The 26,469-nt window shown below is 43.7% G+C and overlaps 1 protein-coding gene across 2 annotated transcripts in view; it reads right to left on the reverse strand.

The window, feature by feature from the left end:
• Nucleotides 1-24,842, reverse strand: part of LOC126253634 (cytochrome P450 4g15-like) — a 213,322-nt gene extending 188,480 nt beyond the window's left edge. For both annotated transcript variants that reach the window (XM_049955120.1, XM_049955119.1), the window contains exon 1: nt 24,620-24,842. In XM_049955120.1, the coding sequence (XP_049811077.1) occupies nt 24,620-24,831 (212 nt within the window). In that variant the 5' untranslated portion in view covers nt 24,832-24,842. The remainder of the gene's footprint in view (nt 1-24,619) is intronic.
• Between the last annotated feature and the right edge of the window lie 1,627 nt (nt 24,843-26,469).

The raw sequence follows: 26,469 nt of genomic DNA on the forward strand, positions 1-26,469 counted from the left end.
CTGGGCATACATCTCTAGGCCATTAATTTTATGTTCAAGACGTGAACTTCTTCATCTATGTATAATTTTCTGTCTATTCACACCTATTCTGTAAGGCCGAATACCTGATATACTTGCGAACTTGCTTGGGCTGTGATGTAAACTAATGTACTCATAACTTTATATATATATATATATATATATATATATATATATATATATATATATATATATATACTCGGGCATGGATGTGTGTGATGTCCTTAGGTTAGTTAGGTTTAACTAGTTCTAAGTTCTAGGGGATTTAAGACCTTAGATGTTAAGTCCCATAGTGCTCAGAGCCATTTGAACCATACTGTGTGTTGTTCCAACACTTTCTGCATATATCTAGAAAATCATTGAATTAGATTACATTAGATTAGATTTACTTTCATTACAATTGATCCATAGTGAGAAGGTCCTCCAGTATGTACAACATGTCAGAAATTCAATAATACATGACAAATATTTACAACTTAAGCAAATAAGCTATTGTACCACCCACAGATCCCTAGCGGGATGATCGTCAATTCTTTTTCGTTTAATGTTTTTCGTTTATTATGAAAGGATCATTTTATAGCACTCATTTACTAACATCGCATTAATGCACTGAATTTAAAATTTAAAAAAATCTATTTATAAGTTAATAAACATGTAATAGAGCTACTACAATCCTTATTTACGATGAACACATTACTGCACTGAAATGGTGCAGAAGTTGGATTGTATTTTATACACACACACACACACACACACACACACACATACACATACACACGCAAAATCAGTTGGCTCTACTGTGAAATTCATTAATGGAGTAGAAGGTGTTGGCCACCAATAAATCCTTTAGGCTTCTCTTAAACTGAATTTCATTAGTTGTTAAGCTTTTTATCGCTGCTGACAAGTTATAGAACTGTGTGTTCCTGAACAATCAACTCTTTTTCTGTACCAGAGTAAGTGACTTTAAATCGTTATGAAGACTGTTCTTATTTCTAGTACTGATTCATGAACTGGGCTGATGATTTGAAAACGTGATATACGAAGCGACAAATTTCATTAAGGAATAAATGTATTCGGAAGTAATAGTTAGTATCCCTAGTTCCCTAAACAGGATGTTCTTGAGTTCAAACCACATATCCCTCTTATTGCACGCTTTTGTGCCTGGAAAACTTTAGATTGACTTGAAGAATAACACCAAAAAATTATACCATATAACATTACGGTATAACGACATGTCAGTTCCTATATGTGACCAGTATATGTGTTTGAAAGCCAAATTATATTGTTTGGAAGCTATAATCAGTTTTGCATTATAACTTACCAACCGTTTTGGGATTATGCAATATGTTTGACTCAAATAAAATATGTCAACACCTTTATGATGACCAAAACAGAAATATCGTAGAATTTGATTCTGGTCTTTCACAGCAACATCATCAAATATTAACACGGTTTTGCTTTACTTCTTCTGGTAGAGGTATTTGACTGCTTTGACTGAATGTCATGTACATTACAGCCATAACGCCTGGCAATATATTATTCAGTAACTCGTCCTACGTCTCAAATAGTGGTTTTGAAAATACACAAACATGCCCAAGGTGGACTCCATCTGGTTGTGTTTGTGGTGACGTTACAACATTTGCCTTCCAGCAGTTGGATGGAGCTACAATTATCGCTTGTATATACATGAGGTAGGAGTTTCCCACTCTTCTTCTTCTTCTTCTTCTTCTTCTGGTCTTTTTCCGCACCATCACATGACAAGTCACTTACAACAAGGTACTGATGTTTCACCCACCTTGCCATGATACTAACTACATCGTGTTTTGGTGCACAATGGGCTTTTATAGAGACAATTAACACTCATATTAATTATAATAACATTATGTTTAGCCACTAAAACGAAGTCATATTACAGATTCAGATACAATGCCTTATGTCATATAATGATGGGGTAGTTAAATAAGAAAGACAACAAAAATTTAAGTTAACATTTATTTATTTACATCAGCAGTGGTATACATCATTAAAAATCACTAATTCAATCGCAACAGTACAGTATTTTGCATATGAAGCTTTCTAGCATGCACAGAACTCAGCTTGTATTTTTCTCAAGCTGATGGGTGTTTTTTTAGCTTCATCTTTTGACACCACGCTCTAAATCGTCTGCCTGTATGCTGTATGTATGGAAACTACATCTACATCTACATCTACATTTATACTCCGCAAGCCACCCAACGGTGTGTGGCGGAGGGCACTTTACGTGCCACTGTCATTACCTCCCTTTCCTGTTCCAGTCGCGTATGGTTCGCGGGAAGAACGACTGTCTGAAAGCCTCCGAGCGCACTCTAATCTCTCTAATTTTACATTCGTGATCTCCTCGGGAGGTATAAGTAGGGGGAAGCAATATATTCGATACCTCATCCAGAAACGCACCCTCTCGAAACCTGGCGAGCACGCTACACCGTGATGCAGAGCGCCTCTCTTGCAGAGTCTGCCACTTGAGTTTGTTAAACATCTCCGTAACGCTATCACGGTTACCAAATAACCCTGTGATGAAACGCGCCGCTCTTCTTTGGATCTTCTCTATCCCCTCCGTCAACCCGATCTGGCACGGATCCCACACTGATGAGCAATACTCAAGTATAGGTCGAACGAGTGTTTTGTAAGCCACCTCCTTTGTTGATGGACTACATTTTCTAAGGACTCTCCCAATGAATCTCAACCTGGTACCCGCCTTACCAACAATTAATTTTATATGATCATTCCACTTCAAATCGTTCCGCACGCATACTCCCAGATATTTTACAGAAGTAACTGCTACCAGTGATTGTTCCGCTATCATATAATCATACAATAAAGGATCCTTCTTTCTATGTATTCGCAATACATTACATTTGTCTATGTTAAGGGTCAGTCGCCACTCCCTGCACCAAGTGCCTATCCGCTGCAGATCTTCCTGCATTTCGCTACAATTTTCTAATGCTGCAACGTCTCTGTATACTACAGCATCATCCGCGAAAAGCCGCGTGGGACTTCCGACACTATCTACTAGGTCATTTATATATATTATGAAAAGCAACGGTCCCATAACACTCCCCTGTGGCACGCCAGAGGTTACTTTAACGTCTGTAGACGTCTCTCCATTGATAACAACATGCTGTGTTCTGTTTGCTAAAAACTCTTCAATCCAGCCACACAGATGGTCTGATATTCCGTAGGCTCTTACTTTGTTTATCAGGCGACAGTGCGGAACTGTATCGAACGCCCTCCGGAAGTCAAGAAAAATAGCATCTACTGGGAGCCTGTATCTAATATTTTCTGGGTCTCATGAACAAATAAAGCGAGTTGGGTCTCACACGATCGCTGTTTCCGGAATCCATGTTGATTCCTACATAGTAGATTCTGGGTTTCCAAAAACGACATGATACTCGAGCAAAAAACATGTTCTAAAATTCTACAACAGATCGACGTCAGAGATATAGGTCTATAGTTTTCTGCATCTGCTCGACGACCCTTCTTGAAGACTGGGACTACCTGTGCTCTTTTCCACTCATTTGGAACCTTCCGTTCCTCTAGAGACTTGCGGTACACGGCTGTTAGAAGGGGGGCAAGTTCTTTCGCGTACTCTGTGTAGAATCGAATTGGTATCTCGTCAGGTCCAGTGGACTTTCCTCTGTTGAGTGATTCCAGTTGTTTTTCTATTCCTTGGACACTTATTTCGATGTCAGCCATTTTTTCGTTTGTGCGAGGATTTAGAGAAGGAACTGCAGTGCGGTCTTCCTGTGTGAAACAGCTTTGGAAAAAGGTGTTTAGTATTTCAGCTTTACGCGTGTCATCCTCTGTTTCAATGCCATCATCAACCCGGAGTGTCTGGATAGGCTGTTTCGAGCCACTTACTGATTTAACGTAAGACCAGAACTTCCTAGGATTTTCTGTCAAGTCGGTACATAGAATTTTAATTTCGAATTCACTGAACGCTTCACGCATAGCCCTCCTTACGCTAACTTTGACATCGTTTAGTTTGTCTGAGAGGTTTTGGCTGCGTTTAAACTTAGAGTGAAGCTCTCTTTGCTTTCGCAGTAGTTTCCTAACTTTGTTGTTGTACCACGGTGGGTTTTTCCCGTCCCTCACAGTTTTACTCGGTACGTACCTGTCTAAAACGCATTTTACGATTGCCTTGAACTTTTTCCATAAACACTCAACATTGTCAGTGTCGGAACAGAAATTTTCGTTTTGATCTGTTCGGTAGTCTGAAATCTGACTTCTATTACTCTTGCTAAACAGGTAAACGTTCCTCCCTTTTTTTATATTCCTACTAACTTCCATATTCAGGGATGCTGCAACGGCCTTATGATCACTGATTCCCTGTTCTGTACATACAGAGTCGAAAAGTTCAGGTCTGTTTGTTATCAGTAGGTCCAAGATGTTATCTCCACGAGTCGGTTCTCTGTTTAATTGCTCGAGGTAATTTTCGGATAGTGCACTCAGTATAATGTCACTCGATGCTCTGTCCCTACCACCCGTCCTAAACATCTGAGTGTCCCAGTCTATATTTGGTAAATTGAAATCTCCACCTAAGACTATAACATGCTGAGAAAATTTATGTGCAATGTATTCCAATTTTTCTCTCAGTTGTTCTGCCACTAATGCTGCTGAGTCGGGAGGTCGGTAAAAGGAGCCAATTATTAACCTAGCTCGGTTTTTGAGTGTAACCTCCACCCATAATAATTCACAGAACTATCTACTTCTACTTCACTACAGGATAAACTACTACTAACAGCGACGAACACTCCACCACCGGTTGCATGCAATCTATCCTTTCTAAACACAGTCTGTACCTTTGTAAAAATTTCGGCAGAATTTATCTCTGGCTTCAACCAGCTTTCTGTACCTATAACGATTTCGGCTTCGGTGCTTTCTATCAGCGCTTGAAGTTCCGGTACTTTACCGACGCAGCTTCGACAGTTTACAATTACAATACCGATTGCTGCTTGGTCCCCGCATGTCCTGACTTAGCCCTGCACCCGTTGAGGCTGTTGCCCTTTCTGTACTTGCCCGAGGCCATCTAACCTAAAAAACCGCCCAGCCCACGCCACGCAACCCCTGCTACCCGTGTAGCCGCTTGTTGCGTCTAGTGGACTCCTGACCTATCCAGCGGAACCCGAAACCCCACCACCCTACGGCGCAAGTCGAGGAATCTGCAGCCCGTACGGTCGCAAACCGTCTCAGCCTCTGATTCAGACCCTCCACTCGGCTCTGTACCAAAGGTCCGCAGTCAGTCCTGTCGACGATGCTGCAGATGGTGAGCTCTGCTTTCATCCCGCTAGCGAGACTGGCAGTCTTCACCAAATCAGATAGCCGCCGGAAGCCAGAGAGGATTTCCTCGGATCCATAGCGACACACATCATTGGTGCCGCCATGAGCGACCACCTGCAGATGGGTGCACCCTGTACCCTTCATGGCATCCGGAAGGACCCTTTCCACATCTGGAATGACTCCCCCCGGTATGCACACGGAGTGCACATTGGTTTTCTTCCCCTCTCTTGCTGCCATATCCCTAAGGGGCCCCATTACGCGCCTGACGTTGGAGCTCCAAACTACCAGTAAGCCCACCCTCTGCGACCAACCGGATCTTGCAGACTGAGGGGCAACCTCTGGAACAGGACAAGCGGCCATGTCAGGCCTGAGACAGAGCCTGAAACCGGTTAGTCAGACAAACTGGAGAGGCCTTCCGTTCAGCCCTCTGGAATGTCTTTCGCCCCCTGCCACACCTTGAGACGACCTCCCACTCTACCACAGGTGAGGGATCAGCCTCAATGCGGGTAGTATCCCGGGCAGCCACAGTCGTAGTCCGATCGGGGGATGCGTGGGATGAGCTGGCCGTCCCCGACAAACCCCCATCCGGACCCCCACAGTGATGCCCATTGGCAACAGCCTCAAGCTGTGTGACCGGAGCCAACACTGCCTGAAGCTGGGAGCGAAGGGATGCGAACTCAGCCTGCATCCGAACACAGCAGTTGCAGTCCCTATCCATGCTAAAAACTGTTGTGCAAAGAACGTCTGAACTAATCTACAGAGAGCGCAAACAAATCGACACAAAATTTAGACGGTTATTAAAATACAAGATTGCCTAGTAAATGCAGTAATGCTGCTACTTGCGCACTGCTGACACACTGCTCGGCGGTGGAGGAGACTACGCGATTTTACACTATTCAGGTACTAAAACGCGATGCTACAACTCTCAAATACTACAATACGCCAGAAATTTATGAATTAGACAATGGAAGTACCAAAAACACGCGAAGAAATTAAGAATTAAACTATGTAGCAAATGAGTGAGCTAGGAGTATACGACTTGCTGCTGCAGCTGCTTATCCAACGGCGGCAGGGAGCACACTGACTGTGACCAACCGACACTGGCCGTTCAAAACAAAAACAGAAGACAAACGACTACGCGATTTTACACTATTCAGGTACTAAAACGCGATGCTACAACTCTCAAATACTACAATACGCCAGAAATTTATGAATTAGACAATGCAAGTACCAAAAACACGCAAAGAAATTAAGAATTAAACTATGTAGCAAATGAGTGAGCTAGGAGTATACGACTTGCTGCTGCAGCTGCTTATCCAACGACGGCAGGGAGCACACTCAAACCGTTCACAATATCTTTTTACACAGTTTTAAAAAAATGTGTGTGAAATATTATGGGACTTAACTTCTAAGGTCATCAGTCCTTAAGCTTACACACTACTTAACCTAAATTATCCCTGGACAAACACACATACCCATGCCCGAAAGAGGACTCGAACCTCCGCCGGACCAGCCGCCCAATCCATGACTGCAGCGCCTTAGACCCTCAGCTAATCCAGTGCGGCACAGTTTTAAAACACAGCAATCCACAGTTTAGTCTTTCTAACACAAAGGACAGCACCATCTGTAGGCCAAACAAGTTTGTGACAGTGGAGTGTGGCAGATATATGAGTCGACCTCCAGATCTCACTATGAGTGTCACGCCATTCTGCAATAATGTTATAGCCAGCACAGTAAACTGTCCAGAGACAGATGAGATGAAGAATATTTGGAGGACATCCGCTGACTGATGTAAGGTTCTACACAACTGCATTCCATCTCTTTAAACTGCTTTTTAAAAATTCTCACTGTGTTTTCAGTTCCTAACACAACATGCCAGTAACTGTCTAATGATGCTTTTAATACCAGTATTTAAGCACTTCGAACGACTAGCTGCTAAATTATAAGTAGAAGTGAAAAGCAGTAGATCACTGGGATACAACGGCATCTTCTCAGTAGTAGTAGTAGTAGAGGGGTTTTGTGGGCGCACGACAGCAAGGTCTTCAGCGCCCGTTCAGTATCATAGTGAGACGGGTGTCAAGAAAAAAAAAAAAGGGCTCAGAACATTTACATAAAACGGAACATAAAACACGGGGAACAATCATTGGAAAAGATGTGCTCACCCACACCGAAGCGTGGGATGAAGCAGGGCGTCAGCAGTAAAACATGGACAACACAGGAAGAAAACGAGAGAGGGGGTTAAAATAATGTAGCAGATGGAAGTGGCTGGCTGACCGCAAGGAAAAAAAGGTAAGAGTCAGCCACTCTGCAACACACTAAAACCTCCAGCCTAAAAGTTTAGGCCAGAGTCCAGACACATCACAAAACTTAAAAACCCTAGACACACACGTCTCATCATTAGCTAAAACACAGGGCAGATCACCATCAACTTGTGCTTCTGCCCTTGCATCACGGTATAAAATGCAGTCTGTTAAAATGTGCCGGACAGAGATGTGCACACCACAGGCAGCACAAAACGGAGGATCCTCCCGCCGTAATAAATAGCTATGCGTCAGAGGACAGTGCCCGATCCGAAGACGTGTGAGGGCCACCTCTTCCCGCCTGAGCAGCCGGCAGGAGGAACGCCACGGCCGAGTGGTTGACTTTACCGACCGCAGTTTATTGGCCGTCACCGCCAGCCATTCTTCCTCCCACAACTCCATGCACTTCCTGTGGAGTGCAGCGATGACTGACTGCAAGGGGATAGGACACTGGACCACATCCTGCTCTCTGCAGGCCTCCTTGGCAGCCCGATCAGCCTGTTCATTGCCCCATATGCCGGCAAGACCAGGCACCCAGCAGAAGGATACCTCTTTACCCCGCTGTTGGAGCAGGTACAGTTGGCAATGTATCAGCTGGACCATCTCCTCAGTCGGGTATAGGTTCTGCAGTGATTGTAAGGCACTAAGAGAATCGGAGCAGAGAAGAAATCGATCGCCCCGAACACGATTCATCTGCTCCAGTGCCTTCAGGATCGCGTGGAGCTCCGCTGCGAAAACGGTATATTCAGCAGGGAGGCGAATCCGGGTAACATGATCAGGGAACACCACAGAACAGCCAAGGGAAGTCTCCTGTTTGGAGCCATCAGTATAAACGACAGTGAAACCGTGATATACATCTAAAATGTTAAAAAACAGTGACTGGAATGTAAAATCTGGCGTGCCATCCTTCTTAAAACGAGTCAAATCTAAAATAAGTTTGGGTCTCCGGAGGAGCCAAGGTGGAGATCTGCTCCAACCGCGACGTAAAACACGAAGACCAGCCATAGACATTGCAACGAGGCAATCCTGTGCGCGAATCCCATAGGGCTGCGTCGCACGTTGCCGGTTATGGAATAACCGTGCCAGAGGAGGCTGAGCAACGGTATGGTATGCAGGTGTGTATGGTGTGGACAAAGTTTTATACGCCTGGCGGACCGTAAGTAGCCGTCGCCGCATATGAAGTGGCGGTTCACCAGCCTCTGCACAGAGGCTTGGTATGGGGCTAGTTCTGAATGCCCCAGTGGCCAACCGCAGCCCTTCATGGTGGACAACGTCCAAAATCTTTAAGTACGAAGGCCTCGCAGACCCATACACCGTGCACCCATAATCGAGCCGAGATCGCACAAACGCCCTGTAAAACTGGAGCAGACAAGTCCTGTCAGCTCCCCATGTACTGTGCCTAAGACATTTTCAAATACTTAAAGCCTGAAGCGACCGCCGTTTCAGGTCTTTAAGATGAGGTAGCCACGTGAGCCTCGAGTCAAAAATGAGCCCCAGAAATCTCACCGTGTCTTTAAAAGAAAGAATAGTGTCCCTCAAGCGCAACTCAGGAAAGGTGAAAATCGAACGAGAACGGTTAAAAAGAACACATACAGACTTCTCGGTGGAAAACTTAAATCCACTCTTCAGCGCCCAGTCATCCAAACGCCTAATCGTAAGTTGCAACTGACGAGTTGTCGTTGCAAGGCTTGAAGAAGAGCAGAACAAAGAGAAATCGTCCACAAACAAAGAACACTGGACAGGACTTTTCACCATGGACGTAATGCTATTAATAGCGATGGCAAAGAGAGTCACGCTTAAAACGCTACCCTGAGGGACACCATTCTCCTGCTCAAAGCGATCAGACAGGACGTCACCAATTCGGTATCTAAAATATCGTGGCGAGAGGAAAGACTGAATAAAAAGAGGAAGACAACCACGAAAACCCCATTCGTGAAGCTGCTCCAGGATGAGACGCCGCCAAGTGGTATCGTAGGCCTTCTCGATGTCGAAAAATACACCTAGAAGGTGATGACGGCGTAGGAAAGCTTGTTGGATAGCCGCCTCCAGCAGGGCAAGGTTATCGAAGGTGGAACGAAACCTCCTGAACCCACACTGAAAGCGACTAAGTAGTTGCCGGGATTCTAATATCCAGACAAGGCGGCGGTTGACCATCCACTCCAAGGTCTTCCCTATGCAACTAGTGAGGGCAATACTACGGTAGCTACTTGGACTCATGCGGTCTTTCCCAGGTTTTAAAAAAGGGATTAAAACTGCCTCACGCCACGCGTCAGGAAAGTGACCCGACGCCCAAATGGCATTAAAAAGTGCGAGGAGGATTTCTTTGTTGCGCATTGTGAGGTGCCATAGCATACTGTAATGGATCCTGTCGTGACCAGGGGATGTGTCACGAGCTCCAGACAATGCAGAATCCAGCTCCCACATAGAAAAAGGGCAGTTGTAAACTTCATGAGAGGTGGGCTGGAAGTTCAGACTACGCCTCTCAGCAACCGCTCTATGGCGCTGGAAACCTGGATCCTGACTGGTTGTGGTAGTAACTGTCGCAAAATATGCTGCCATAGTCTGGGCAATGTCTCGCGGATCTGTGTGGAGAGTGCCGTTATTCATTACAGCAGCTATGGGGCATCTCCCTCCTCTGCCAGAAATTCTCCTAATGGTCTCCCACACAATGGAACTTTTGGTGGAACGATTAATGGTGTTCAGGAACTTTTGCCACGACCTCTTCTTGCTCTCACGAATAATGCGGCGACATCTCGCCCTCGCCACCCGAAAGGCTGCAAGATTCTCAGCAGTCGGCCGACACTTGAACCGACGCAGAGCCGCACGCCGGGTCCTGATTGCAGAGCGGCATTCATCACTCCACCAAGGCACAGGTGGCCTTTTCCGGTGGCCTGTGGACTGTGGAATGGATGCTGCAGCGGCGTGGTGGACCGTTTTGGTAATATGATCCACCCACACCTCGACATTCGCACAGTGTTCGAATTGGGCCAACTGGCTATAAAGTGTCCAGTCAGCTCCACTGAGCACCCATCGCGGTGGTCTCCTTTCGGGGCCCACGCCATCTGGCAGGTGAATCCAGATTGGGAAATGATCACTGCCGTGCAAGTCAGCGACCACTTCCCAGTGAGCACTAGCGGCAAGAGCTGGAGAGCAAAGCGAGAGATCAATGGCAGAGAACGACCCAGTCGCCGTGCAGAAATGAGTAGTCTGTCCTCCATTGAGCAAGTAGGCACAGGATGACAGGAGAAGCCTCTCAATTGCTCTACCCCTGGGGCAGGTAAATGCAGAGCCCCAAAGCACATTGTGGGCATTAAAATCACCACAAATAATGAATGGCTGGGGGAGCTGTGTAAGAAGGTCGGTGAGGGCCGCTTCATCAAGAGCATCATGTGGGGGCGAGTAAAGTGAACATACAGTCAATGGATGACGCACGTGCACGGACACAGCGACGGCCTGTAGAGTCGTCGTAAGTGAGAGAGGCGAGGAATGGTAGTCCGTCCTGACGAAAATACCTACGCCTCCTCTAGCTCTCTCTCCACGCAGGTCGTCCTTTTTGTGGAGTGTATAGCCTCGTATCTCAGGGGAGTATGATGGATGGAAATACGTCTCCTGGAGACAGAGACACAGTGGTCTACCCTGAGAAAGTAGACGAAGTTCCTCCACATGCGTCCTGAACCCTTGCAAGTTCCACTGGAGTATGGGAGCCATCTATGTTGGGGGTAGCACCTTCATCCTGTCTCTCCGACGGGGTGGGGAGACCGCAGCAGGTGGAGGGGCAGGCGTGGGACGATATGATTGCCCCACACATACATCGTACTCCATCAACTCTGGGGAAGAGTCAGATGAAGCCTCGCGTAAAACAACATCCGCATGGTCAGATGGTTTACCACGGGATTTGACCCGCTGTTGCTGCTGCACAGTAGCTTTCTGTGGCTTAGTGGACTTTGGGGGAGCGGATGTGGGAGTGGTAATTGGCGCACTGGGCTTGGGGACAACCTCAGCTGTTGGAGGCGCGAGGGGCTGGACCAAGTCCGCCACTGTACCTTTGTCTGCCGTTCGAGTAGGGGCTACTGGCTCTGGAACACTGGCTGCGGTGCAAGTGCACTGACAGCTACAGGTGCTAGTGCCAACACTCACCACCTCAGTCTGCGTTGAGGCATCGACTTTTGGAGTAGGCTTCTGTACCAGGGATGCAAAAGATGTAGCAAATGTGGGAGGTTGCATCGACTTATAAATTTTCTTGGCCTCACCATAGGGGATACGCTTGGTTGTTTTGATTTCCTGGACCTTGCGTTCCTCTAAAAATATGCGGCAGTCCCTACTCCAAACAGGGTGCTTCCCAGAGCAATTAATACATTTAGCCGGAGACGAGCAACCAACTCCTTCATGAGCAGCCTGACCACAGATTCCACAAGTCGCTTCGCCTTTGCAGCCTAAGGCGGTATGCCCAAAACGCTGGCATTTGAAACAGCGCATTGGGGCGGGGAAATAAGGCCTCACACTAAGGCGAAGGAAGCCAGCTTTAACATGTTCAGGAAGTTTTGTGCTACTGAAGGTCAGAATAAAGGAGTCGGATTTGACAAGAGTGCCATCAACCCTCTTCATGATGTGTTGGACATCAACGATACGTTCCGGAGCCCACTCACGTTGCAGTTCTTCCTTGGGAATAGCAGCTAGATCCCGGCATGTCACAACACCTTTGCTATAGTTCAAGGTGCTGTGCAGTTCAGTGTCTATGGCATACTCTCCAAGGCATTTCGCAAAATGGAGGTTAGTTGCTTGCTGGGAAGTGGAAGTTTCCACTAGCAAGGTCCCATTACGTAAGCGCTTCACCGATTTTAAGGAGCCACAGATTCCCTCCAATGCCTTTTGTATATAGAAGGGCGAAACCTTCTCGAAACTACCCTCCTTCCGTTTCACAATGAGAAACACATTCGGATTACCAGAATGCATTCTGTTGCCTAAGACTGGACTTTTCAAAGAAGCGCCGGAGTCAGGGGGACTGACTGCACGGGCCCTCTTAAGAGACTGGGTGTTAGAACCTTCCAGCGGCCCACCCTTTCCGCTGGGAGGAAGAAAAGAGGATTTCGAAGGATCCATCTCGGTCCCACGAGCAGCTAGGGAACTAGAAGTCCACCTAGACAGAGCCCCACGTGCCTAGGTAAGCCTTATACAACTGAGGTGCGGCAGGTTCCCCAGAGGTTGCCCGCAATCGACTGTTCCACCTCAACAGCCATGCATCTCATCAGCGTGCAGCACACCTTGAGATTGAGGTTTTTTTTATAGAGGTTTATTCCATCCTCGCGATCCGGGCGGTGAAGCCAAGATCCCCATTCCCTGAGACACATAACGTTCCACCGCCGCGCCGCACGGTGGTCGTTTAAGTATGCCCAGAGGTTACGGTGACAGGGGACTGGCGGCGCTTACCAGTCCCCAGCTCAGGAACCCCGGGGTCGCCAAGCCCGTACCCAGCAAATGAATGCTGAGCCCCTGGGGGCATCTTCTCATCCTCCACATCAAAAATGTGGGTATGTTCTCCAATGTTCCGTATGTTGGAGAATAGCACTGCTCTACACCAGTGGTGTAGGCCCCCAGCACAGTTCTTCTGAACGTTGGGAGAGTCTGCGTGCCTTAACTACACAAATTGCCGAACAGGATGGATAATAGCTGCTCGTTGTCCTGCTCCAACATGCTGATCAGGTGCACTACAAGATCCCATGGTACTACTGCCACTGCTCGTGCTGAGAGGTGGAGTTTGTGCAGGTTCTGATGAGCCAGCAGTGGCTGCTGCTAGCCTTGACATACCAGAGGTTGCTGCAGGTCTGGATATGTTGGGGGATGCCGCAGATCAGAACTTACCAGAGATTGCTCTACAAAGAAGACGAAACAATAAGGATCCACATACAAAGACATGGAATTGAACACAGACATATTACTAAAGCACATGTACTTCCTTTTATCCTTCTTCTGTGAGATGGAGGCACAGGATCTCAACTGCTGTTGACGATTAATGATTCTTCCACTGACTGATGCAACTGAGAAAACATCTGTCTTATATTCCCCTGATGTCACAATGATGTGCATGGATGTAGCATTCCTGCACGCCTGTTGGGAGATGGTAGACCTGAGGAGATTTCCTAGGAGGTGGAAAAGAGACTCTGATCTGAACTGGTGAGAAGTGTGGGAGAGGAGGACAGAGGAGGGTTGGCGGTTTCTCACTAGGAGGTACTATTATCAAGGAGTCATAAATCAGTCATCAGTGGGTCATAAATCAGTTGCATAACAATAGGCTAAGGGGAAGGGAAAGGTGATGATTTGTCCCTGAGTGTATGCTTGCCCCTGAATATATGAAACCTGCACAAACAAAGCTGCCAGAGTCAGCTTTGTCTCACTACATTTATTGATTGACAGAGTTGTAAGGTGCCCTACTGATGAATACAGTGACAAATACCATCCAACTGGCGCATTAGATCTTCAAAATAGCGAGCTGGTGGTGGGGGGGGGTCTTTCCCATAATGCTCCACACACTCACAGTTTAGGAGAGAGCAAGTGAACTTGCTGTTCAAGGTAGGGTTTGGTATCATGAAGACAACCAACAGAAACTCTCGCTGTGTGAGGGTGTGTATGATTTTGCTGACATTTAAGAGTAGGATGGCTTGCCATGAAGGACAACAAAATGGAGAATAGACTATCATCGAGGCATCGCGGTGCCATAAGGGTGAGACAGACAATAGCCAGAGGGGTCCTGATATGAAATGAAATGACACCCAAAACCATCACTGTTGGTTGTCAGGATGTACGACTGAAGACAGTGTAGTTAGTATCCCACAGCCATCTGGGGCGCCTCCAGGCACGTCTTTGCTGGCTCAAATGGCTCTGAGGCCTACTGGACTTAAATATCTGAGGTCATCAGTCCCCTAGAACTTAGAGCTACTTAAACCTAACTAACCTAAGGACATCACACTCATCCATGCCCGAGGCAAGATTCGAAACAGGGACCGTCGGAGTCACGCGGTTCCAGACTGAAGCGCCTAGAACCGGCCAGCCATCTTTGAGGAACCAGGTTTTAAATTGTAAGACATTTCCAGGGGCAGATGTGGACTCTGACCACAATCTATTGCTTATGGACTATAGATTAAAACTGAAGAAACTGGAAAAAGGTGGAATTTGAGGACATGGGACCTGGATAAACGGAAAGAACCAGAGATTGTAGAGAGTTTCAGGGAGAGCATTATGGAACGACTGAAAAGGATAGGGGAAAGAAATACAGTAGAAGAATGGGTAGCTTTGAGACATGAAATAGTTAAGGCAGCAGAGGATGACGTAGATAAACAGAGGAGGGCTAATAGAAATCCTTGGGTAACAAAAAAGATACTGAATTTAATCGACGAAAGGAGAAATTATAAAAATGCAGTAAATGAAGCAGGCAAAAAGGAATACAAACGTCTCAAAAACGAGATCGACAGGAAGTGCAAAATGGCTGAGCAGGGATGGCTAGAGGACAAATGTAAGGATGTAGAGGAGCATATCACTAGGGGAGAGATAGATACTGCCTACAGGAAAATTAAAGATACCTTTGGAGAAAAGAGAACCACTTGCATGAATATCAAGAGCTTAGATGGAAACCCAGTTCTAAGCCAAGAAGGGAAAGTAGAAAGGTGGAAGAAGTATATAGGGGGGCTATACAAGGGAGATGTTCTTGAGGACAATATTATAGAAATGGAAGAGAGTTTAGATGGAGATGAAATGGGAGATATGAAAATACGTGAAGAGTTTGACAGAGTACTGAAAGACCTGAGTCGAAACAAGGCCACTGGAGTAGACAACATTCCATTAGAACTACTGACAGCCTTGGGAGAGCAAGGCCTAACAAAACTCTACCATCTAGTGAGCAAGATGTATGAGACAGGCGAAATTCCCTCAGACTTCAAGAAGAGTATAATAATTCCAATTCCAAAGAAAACAGGTGTTGACAGATGTGACTATCAGTTTAATAAGCCACGACTGTGAAATATTAACGTTAACTCTTTACAGACGAATGGAAAAACTGGTAGAAGCCGACCTCGGGGACGATCAGTTTGGATTCCGTAGAAATATTGGAACACGTGAGGCAATACTGACCCTACGACTTGTCTTAGAAAATAGATTAAGGAAAGTCAAACCTACGTTTCCAGCATTTGTAAACTTAGAGGAAGCGTTTGACAATGTTGACTGGAATACTCTCTTTCAAATTCTGAAGGTTGCAGGAGTAAAATACAGGGAGTGAAAGGCTATTTGCAATTTGTACAGCAACCATATGACAGTTATAAGAGTCTAGGGACATGAAAGGGAAGCAGTGGTTGAGAAGGGAATTAGGCAATCTGTATATTGAGGAAGCAGTAAAGGAAACAAAAGAAAAATCCATGGAGAAGAAATAAAAACTTTGAGGTTCGCCAATGACATAGTAATTCTGCCAGAGACAGGAAAGGACCTGGAGGAGCAGCCGGACGGAATAAACATTGTTTTTAAAGGAGGATATAAGATGAACATCAACAAAAGCAAAGCGAGGATAATGGAATGTAGTAGAATTAAATCGTGTGATGCAGCGGGAATTAATTAGGAAATGAGACGCTTAAAGTAGTAAATGAGTTTTGCTATTTGGGGAGCCAAGTAACTGAAGATGGTCGAAGTAGAGAGGATATAAAATGTAGACTGGCAATCGCATGGAAAGCGTCTCTGGAGAAGAGAAATTTGTTCACATCGAGTATAGATTTAAGTGTCAGGAAGTCGTTTCTGAAAGTATTTGTATTGAGTGTAGCCGTGTATGGAAGTGAAACATGGACGATAAATAGTTTCGACAAGAAGAGAATAGAAGCTTTTGAAATGTGGTGCTACAGAAGAATGCTGAAGATTAGATGGGTAGATCACATAAGTAATGAGGGGGTATTGACTCGAATTGGAGAGAAGAGAAATATGTGGCACAACTTGACTAGAAGAAGGGATCGTTTGGTAGGGCATATTCTGAGGCATCAAGGGATCACCAATTTAGTATTGGAGGGCAGCGTGGAGGGTAAAAATTGTAGTGGGAGACCAAGAGATACACTAAACAGATTCAGAAGGATGTGGGTTGCAGTAGGTACTGGGAGATGAAGAACCTTGCACAGATAGAGTAGCATTGAGAGCTGCGTCAAACCAGTCTCTTGAATGAAAACTACAACAGTAACGTTAGGGAAGCTTTTGTTGTTTTTATTACGTTCTACAATGATCTGTGGATTCAATAGGAGCCTCTAAGGTTAACAATTCTCGTTAGACAGTGGAACTCCAAAAATCTGTCACCAGTGTTACAGCAGTGAAGGGTAGCTACTATTTATGTATGTTTTCATGCACGCTCTCGCATGTGTGTGTGTGTGTGTGTGTGTGTGTGTGTGTGTGTTTGTGAGGAATGAGACAGAGTAACAACTTTTCTGTAATCACTGTGATCAGCTTAGTTCTTCCTGGAGTTAAAACACCCATACTGGCTGAGTATTGACGTACTTTGCTTTGGGGACAGCACGTTGTTTTTGTTATGCTCTGACTGTCATTATATACCGCATATAGGAATCAGTGTACCGTGTTTTAAGGAATAAACAATCGTACCATAAATTAAGGTTTCATTTAGGCACTCGCGCAAAAGGATTCCGACCAATCCCGAGACTCTCCCCACGCTTCAGTTTGTATTATAAATATGTACAGCAGATTCCATACAGTAGGCCTACCATGCTTCAGTACTGAGTCAGTGTAAATCAAACCATACGTGTAACGTAACAGAATTCTATGCGCTCGCCTCGAAGTCCCTCTACGACACATGTTTGGTACTAGGTCGTAATTTCATTCTGCGGCATTAGATTATTATTTATTGGCCCACGATTTAGTATTGTCATCCTATTAGCCAAAGTAGCATCCATGGAAGCTGAAGCTGGGGATGAAAGCACAAGTCGAGAAATGCGTTCTTTCACGTAACGACCATTCACAGGGTGGTAATAACGATACAAATAGCTTACTTTCACTTCATTTACTCTGCTAATATATATTTTAGACGTACACGAGAACAAACAGCTAACTTTGAACATGCATTTCATGAGCACCATCTTAATATTCACCAAGTAAGAGAAGAGTAATTTTAACGGTTGTGACTTAGAGAACGTGGAACATAGTCTCATTTTTTTTAAGTATAATTTTTTAAAATACATTTTTCTGTTAACACGATGAAAATTATGTTACGTATGAAAATGGTTACAGAGATAAGTAACAAAGAATAAATCAAAGTGGGGTCTAAGAGTGGTTAAAGTCACAAAGTCCTTTACTATGTAAGACATCATTTGAAACCTCAAACCATTGTCTTCTTCTGGTTTGCACATGGGTCCAGTCAGCCACTTAACGAGAAACTGGAGCTACGGTACAGTAAAGCACCATTTAATTTCTGCTTCAAGCAAATCGTTAAGAGACGTGTAAGTGAAACATTCTTTTACAGAAGTAGTAATTTCATCCGTTCGAAATCCAGTATTTGTAAAATATTATGACAGTTACTCACCCACAATGGAATCATGACAAGAAACGTTTCGAAAGGGTGGTAGTGAGATAGGAAGATAAACATAGCCACATACAAAATGATTCAGAAAGATCAAGCAGTATTAACAAAAATCTTAGGAAAAATCAGGTACTAAACTTAAAATCAGATAAAAGGCACACAATTGTCATTATGAAAGGAATGAATATATTGATAAAATTCTTAAATTCTTCACAGAAAACAATCGAACAAAGAACCAACAAAAGAGTTCCATAACAAACTCAAAACATAGTTATTGAAAACACATTTCCTGATGACTGAATATATAAAGAAATACATCACCTGAATGAATCCTAAAGCTTCCCTATTCAGACCTCAGCCTTAGGTAAACAAGGAAGGAAATCCTGTAAGTCATGTAGTTAAAAGTATGAACAGGTGGGCATACGAACTATCTCACAACATCAGTCAGTTCCTAGAAATGTATATCACACTTGAAACAACATATACGGTAAAGAAACACACTAATTACTGAAATAAAAGAAATAAACATTCAGAATGGTGTCCATTTTATACCACTAGGCATTGCAAGCCTATATTCCAATATCCTGGCTAAATAAGATATGGCAGTAATAAATAACAATTTACTAAAGCACAAGAAGTGATCACAAGTTGAAATTACTGAATTTATGGAGCTGCAAGAAATAATCCTCAACAACAATAACTGTACATTCAATGGTATCATTTATTAACAATCATATGGGCTAGACGTGAGCTCCTCGATATCTGGCACAATAGGGGACAGTTTCATGAAGCACTTAGATCAAAATATATTTAGCAGTCAGGAAACCTGCTTAAAAGACATAGTATACCACAAAAGACATGCAGATGATACCCACATTTTACTCAGAGATGACACCAAAAACACCAGTAGCATCATTAAGTAGTGTAACAATGTACACAAAATAATAAAATTCACAGCTGAATACAAAAAATAATAGGACTAACTTTCTAGATTTGTGCACAGAAAACAAAACCAGCAGTCAGAGTTTCAAGATAAACAGGAAAACACAATCTTTGCCATACCATGTCAGCCAGACGTACGCAAGAAAGTTGTATACAAAACGATGGTACACAGACCTAACGCAATTCCATTGGATGAAAAGGACAGGGAAAGAGAATTAAACGTCAGAATGCAAATAGCAATGGCCTATTCTTATACTCAGTAAAGCTGCATGTCCTCGGGAAAAATTACGGCTGTAGTTTCCCCTTGCTTTCAGCCGTTCGCAGTACCAGCACAGCAAGGCCGTTTTGGTTAATGTTACAAGGCCAGATCAGTCAATCATCCAGACTGTTGCCCCTGCAACTACTGAAAAGGCTGCTGCCCCTCTTCAGGAACCACATGTTTGTCTGGCCTCTCAACAGAGCTGCATCAAACCAATCTCAGGACTGAAGACCACAACAACAACAACATTCTTATACTCGGTACGTGGAACACATTTTGATCATATAAAGTTGTTCCCCAGAAGTAATTACGTATTTGTTCCAAATTTTTTAATAGGCTTCAAGAAAAACTCTTCTTCACTTGGGAATTACGAAGCAACTACCGTCAGCTTAATTACTTGGACAATAATATTACTGTTGACAAACAAAATCCACTAATACAGGCAAAATTGTGCCCACTAGTTCAGTGCATCCTCATTCCCATAAGAAACTGTCTTTCCATTCAGCCATTCATCGTGAAGTTCCTGTACCTTTTTTGTGTGACATACTTAATGAATAGATGAAGATGATAATAACGCCTATGTTGCCACGTTCGTTGACAAGATCTTCAATGTTAAATCTGACGCTATAGTGACCACATTAGGTAGCAGTGCTGTTTCCTACTGTAACCAGTACAAACATGTTTTCTGGATTCCAATTCTGGCCCTATTTCGTATAAAATTCGTCATCTTCTGATTAAAAAATTATGGATTCAAAGTTACCTTTTCCACGAACAACAACTTGCAAAAAATTGTGTTTCAGTATCTCAGATCCACAGTTGCTCCTATACACAAATCAGGAATGTATAATATCACTTGTGATACGTGTCCCGTTTAGTATAAGGACAAACTGGAATGTCTTCTAGTGTCACGTAAAATGAAAATTTATTGGGGGAAAGAGGTATTAATGTATACAATACCACTTTTGCTGATCACCTGTTAATTTCCGGACACAGACCGAAATGCGTTAAAGAAATTTCCGTTTTACATAGAAGAAAGAGACGTCGTAGTCTCGATGTATTCGAAGACCTGGAGATTTTGAAGCATATTTCTAAGAACGATGGCCTCATCCTCAATGAACAGTTGCAAATAGGTACCAAAACTTTTTTTCAGTAGTTCCAATCTACTGCTTGCGGAATTTTGATTCTTCTATTTTTACTATATTTTCCTGTTATGTTAAATTCCATTCTAACATCAGACAGTGCTTGAAAGATCCAAAAACTTTTCAGTGCCTGGTTCCAAAAAATATTTCCTACAAAATGATTGCTCTACACAGGTAAAAGGAGCGATTAAATAAAGAGGAGTATATTTGTATTTTGAGCTCACTAAAATTTTTAGCTTACATTTTAATTTTCAGATTGATGCATTTTTGGATTTTTTTCAATGATGGGTTGGATAACTATAAGAATTGTATTGAAAAAAGACATAAGAAGAAACTGGCTAATGTTAATATTAGTTTTCAAAGGTCTGAGCATAAATTTTTCATCAGAATTCTGGATAAGACTGAAATAGACTTTGCACCAGAAGAAACTGCCTTGTTCAAAAAATGGCTTAAACACTATGTAGTGTCTTACCTGTCAGATAAAAATGTTGTACAAAATATCGTTTTGGATACTAAAATAGGCCTTGATAGCTTTAGACGATTCTCGATAAATGAGGACGGTTCATGATCTATGAACTATTTTTGAAAAAATGTCAGTATGAGTGCGATAAAAAATTGATTAAAAATATTAATGTCATGCTAACAGGAAACAATGGCAATGTAACGAAGTCTGACAAAGGGAATGCCGGCCGAAGTGGCCGTGCGGTTAAAGGCGCTGCAGTCTGGAACCGCAAGACCGCTGCGGTCGCAGGTTGGAAACCTGCCTCGGGCATGGATGTTTGTGATGTCCTTAGGTTAGTTAGGTTTAACTAGTTCTACGTTCTAGGGGACTAATGACCTCAGCAGTTGAGTCCCATAGCGCTCAGAGCCATTTTTTTTTTTTTTTTTTTTTTTGACAAAGGGAATGCTATATTCATTGCTACTCAGAACGAATACGTTTCTGAAACATTGCAATTCTTTGAGCAGAATAACGTTTCAGAGCTAGATGAGGATCGGGCCTCCAAGATAGAAAAAGAAATTTGCCTTGCTGTTCACAGCGCTGGCCATTTACTTGAACACTTTCATAGTAGATAGCTTATTAATATGAATCCATAGGCCCCAAACTTCCGTTCCCAGTTTAAAGTACATAAAAGTCACCAACCTATATGTCCGATTGTGAACAGTAAGAACAGTGAATATCGTGAGTTAACAAGGTTTCTTCAGGAAGAAATAATAAATTCTTTGTTTTTCAGAATATTTATTCTGTCATAAATCGTAAAAATCTAGTCAGTAAAGTCAAATATCTGCAGTGTGACCAAGTAATTTAATTGTTTTCATTAGATATTATGAACGTTTGTATTAAAGTAAAAGTTCATAGAATAATTGATAATGTTGAAAAAACCTATGCACTTTTTAAAAATGTATTTCCGATGTGCAAATCACTGACCTAATTCGTTTGTTAAGAATAGTAGTATAATGCAACTATTTTGTTTTCAGTGCCAAACTAAACCATCAGCCTGACGGCCTGGAAATGCGTAACCCGCTGGCAGGCCTCTTGGCTGATATTTTCATTAATTCACAGGAAGAGAATTCCTTCAATAATTTTTTAGCTGCTGTTATGTCTTATGCTCGATACTTAGATAACATTTTAACCATAGACAGCGGTACAGTGGTTCCCCAGAACGAATTTAGCATTTGTTTGAAATTTTTAATAGTCTTCAAGAAAAATTCGGCTTCACTTGTGAATTAGAAAACAAAGAGCGTCAGCTTAATTACTTGAACTTTAGTACTACTGCTGACAAAGTTTCTTTTCGAAAGTTTCGGAAAGGCACTAATACAAGTCAAATTACGCTCACTAGTTCAGTGCATCCTCATTACCATAAGGAACTATCTTTACGTTCAGCCATTCATCATGAAGTTTCTGTAAATATGTCACGTGACATGCTCAGTGAATAGATGAATGTGATAATAACGGCTATGGTGCCACGTTCGCTGACAAGATCTTCAACGTTGAAACTGACGCTATAGTGACCACATTAGGTAGCAGTGCTGTTTCTTAAGGTAACCGGTACAAACATGTTTTCTGGGTTCCATTTTTGGGCCTATTTCGTATAAAATTCGTCTTCTTCTGATTAAAAAGTATGGATTCAAAGTCACCTTTTCCACGAACAATAACTTGCAAAAAATTCTTTGTCACTATCTCAGATCCACAGTTGCTCCTATAAACAAATCAGGAATGTATAAAATCACTTGTGATACGTGTCCCGTTTAGTATAGAGGACAAACTGGAAAGTCTTCTAGTGTCACGTAAAAGGAAAATTTATTGTGAGAAAGAGGTATTAAAATATACAATACCACTTTTGCTGATCTCCTGTTAATTTCGAGGACACAGACCGAAATGCGTTAAAGAAAATTCTGTTTTACATAGAGGAAAGAGACGTCATAGTCTCGATATATTTGAAGACCTGGAGATTTTGAAGCATATTTCTAAGAACGATGGCCTCATCCTCAATGAACAGTTAAAACTAGGTACAAAAACTTTTTCAGTAGTTCCAATCTATTGCTTGCGGAATTTTGATTCTTCTATTTTTACTATATTTTCCTGTCTCTGGTTCTGAAACGTTTTCGTCGAAACTCATAGACATGTGCTACTAGAGTTACCTTCATATACATATATTTTATGGACTGTACACCTGATTGTAAAATTTTTCTATATCATTCTGTTCTTTACGTAATAGCAATTTCTGTAAAGTATACCGAGCGAGGTGGCGCAGTGGTTAGCACACTGGACTCGCATTCGGGAGGACGACGGTTCAATCCCGTCTCCGGCCATCCTGATTTAGGTTTTCCGTGATTTCCCTAAATCGCCTCAGGCAAATGCCGGGATGGTTCCTTTGAAAGGGCACGGCCGATTTCCTTCCCCATCCTTCCCTCACCCGAGCTTGCGCTCCGTCTCTAATGACCTCGTTGTCGACGGGACGTTAAACACTAATCTCCTCCTCCTCTCTGTAAAGTATAATAGATGGCTTATGGATGTACTTAATGTGCTTGACTGCTGCGTATTTTGCAAAATACATTAAGCTCTGTTCCATTATATTTTGATTTTTGAAACTGTTGGGTGTTCAATTATTTCTGTTATAATGTTTTGAAATGGGCACACGTAACTCTCCACGCCCAATAGGTGGCGCAACTTATATTGGCTTCGTGGCAGGAACGTGAGTCACTGGGCCGATCAGTCTGTAGTTGCTCCCGGCTAGGGGCACGTGGCAAAGGCTGAAACGTTTTATTTTATCTTTGACTTGAGCTTAGCTGCTTTAGTTTCTGATCACTGGTTTTTCACAATGTAATTTTACGAAAGTAGCGTTTGTATATCATGACAGTTGTGATCTCGTGTTAATGTGTTTTTCGTCATATTGAATTTTCTATGTATTATTTTACAGGTTTGAACAAAATTTCATTCTGATGAAGACACCCTTAGTGGGTGTCGAAATCTAGGACAATGTACCAAACAGTTATTAGCAACCGGTTGGCTGGAGTCAAAAATCTTATTTACATGAATGTCTTCTCAGAGATTTCAGTACTTTTTCAGTACTTTTACCTCACAGTACGAGGCACGAAAGTCGCCAGCTACGAAACACCAGCGTAACATCAGTATCTCAATGAAGTCGTGGATGCCTAACACCTCCCACTGGCTGCTGCAGTTCCACATTTCCCTGCTGCGTTCTCCAGTTGCTATAGCCAGCAGTGAGTGTATGTAAAGCTTTTAATGTCTCCATAACTCAGTACGCAGTGACATAGTGACATTCAAATGCTGTACGTATTATCGCTGATATTAATTTATTGCTTATCAGCACTACAAACGCAAAGAAATTAAGATGGAACTCCTCACGGGCGACTGCCTCATTAGGGGCTGGACACATGCTCGGAATTGGCAACGAAGGAGAAGGAAATCCTTTGAGTTGTTTTCAAGGAAACTATCCCGCCATTCATCTTAAGTAATCCACGGGAACACGGAAAACATGAGTATGGATTATCGGACGGGTATTTGGTCCCCACACCACCGGAATGTCAGCCCACTTTCTAGCCCAATAGCAGTAATTCTGTATACAAACTGTTCTACCTGAATACGTCTCCATATCGTCTGTGCAGTTCTCGAAAGCGGTCCAAGAGGACGGGCTGCTTGTAGAAGTGTAGCACGTTTCCGAGTAAGGGCAGAGTGGGAGGACCCGGCGCCGACGTCCGAAGACGGTTCGTCCACAGCCAGACGGCGAACGCCAGCAGCCCCGCACACAGCGACGCCAGAGACGCGCCAAGAACCGGCCACACAGCCATGACGCAACGTTAGTAACACTCCTGCCATCTGCTACCTTGTATTTATACTGTCGGCAGACTCGATTAACCTTCGATAAACTGTGTGTAACCCGTTTTTCCGGTCTACTTACTTATAGTGTAACGGCCGAAGTGGCCTTGCGCTTAAAGGCGCTGCAGTCTGGAACCGCAAGGCCGCTACGGTCGCAGGTTCGAATCCTGCCTCGGGCATGGATGTTTGTGATGTCCTTAGCATAGTTAGGTTTAACTAGTTCTAAGTTCAACCTCAGCAGTTGAGTCCCATAGTGCTCAGAGCCATTTGAACTTATAGTGTCGTTTTCGACGTACCAGAAATTTCCTTGTGTTTTATTACACTGGCAAGAGGTTCTTCAAGAGCGAATGATTACACAACTGCATGTCACGTGTATTCTTGTGTCGACTGCTTGGAATCCAAAATGATCTGTACATAATACTTTCAGATTAATGGGACTATTTATTTCTAAAAATTAAAAGAAATGTAACTTCTCGTTGTGAGGTGGCCTGCTCTGCTTTTGTGCCTGCTACGAGCAATTACGTATGCACACTATTCCTACTCCCATAACGCACGCTAATTATCGTCTTCCTATTAGTACTGATGAGCTCGAGGTCTGCGACCGAAGTGCGGCCGACCAGCGATGGCCGAATTCAGCGTTGACGAGGGCCACTGAAATCTGTCTGCCAGTAGGTGCGGCGACGGGCGCTGTTTCCACTGGCGTGCAGATCAGTACCTTCTTGGTTTAAATTCCCATGGGACCAAACTGCTGAGGTCATCGGTCTCTAGGCTTACACACTACTTAAACAAACTTAAACTAACTTACGCTAAGGGCAACACACACATCCATGCCCGAGGCAGGATTCAAACCTGCGACCGTAGCAGCAGCGCGGTTCCGGACTGAAGCGACTAGAAGCGCCCGGCCATAACGGCCGGCTATGTATGATTAATTACGTAGCTAGGACCAATATATACTTTAGTTTCCCAACCAAAATAAATAAAGTACAGTAATCCAACCTTCCTCTCCTGCATCTGTGCAGTTTCCTTGTATTTCAAGGGGGGGGGGGGGGGGGTGCGGTGCACTTGCGCTTTTTGTCCAGAAGAACCAAGTTTTTCCTCCAGTTCCAAGAGCCTCTGCTGCTATAATTGTGTTAGGAGGTGCACTGGGACTTTCCGTCCAGAAGAACCAGGGTTCCAGTCCCAGAAAGGTAACGCCATTTTTAATTTCCCGCCAGTTCCTGGTTGAGGGGTGGCGTAGGATGTGAGCACAGCCCTGGGACAAAGACGTTCCCTTCAAAGTTCCGGCAAAAAAAAAAAAAAAAAAAAAAAAAAAAAGAGTGGTTCAATTGGCTCTAAGCACTACGGGACTCAACTGCTGTGGTCATCAGTCCCCTAGAACTTAGAACTACTTAAACCTAACTAACCTAAGGACCTCACACACATCTATGCCCGAGGTAGGATTCGAACCTGCGAGCGTAGCGGTCGCGCGGTTCCAAACTGAAGCTCCTAGAACCGCTCGACCACACTGGCCGGCTTCCGGCAAAATTCGGAATTGCCACCAAATTCGAAATTCTGACCAAAACTGTAAATTCCTGCTTACGGGGTTATTGGGGGAGGGGGAGGGGTCGTGG

The sequence above is a fragment of the Schistocerca nitens genome, chromosome 4 (genome assembly GCF_023898315.1).
Source record: "Schistocerca nitens isolate TAMUIC-IGC-003100 chromosome 4, iqSchNite1.1, whole genome shotgun sequence".
NCBI lineage: Eukaryota > Metazoa > Arthropoda > Insecta > Orthoptera > Acrididae > Schistocerca > Schistocerca nitens.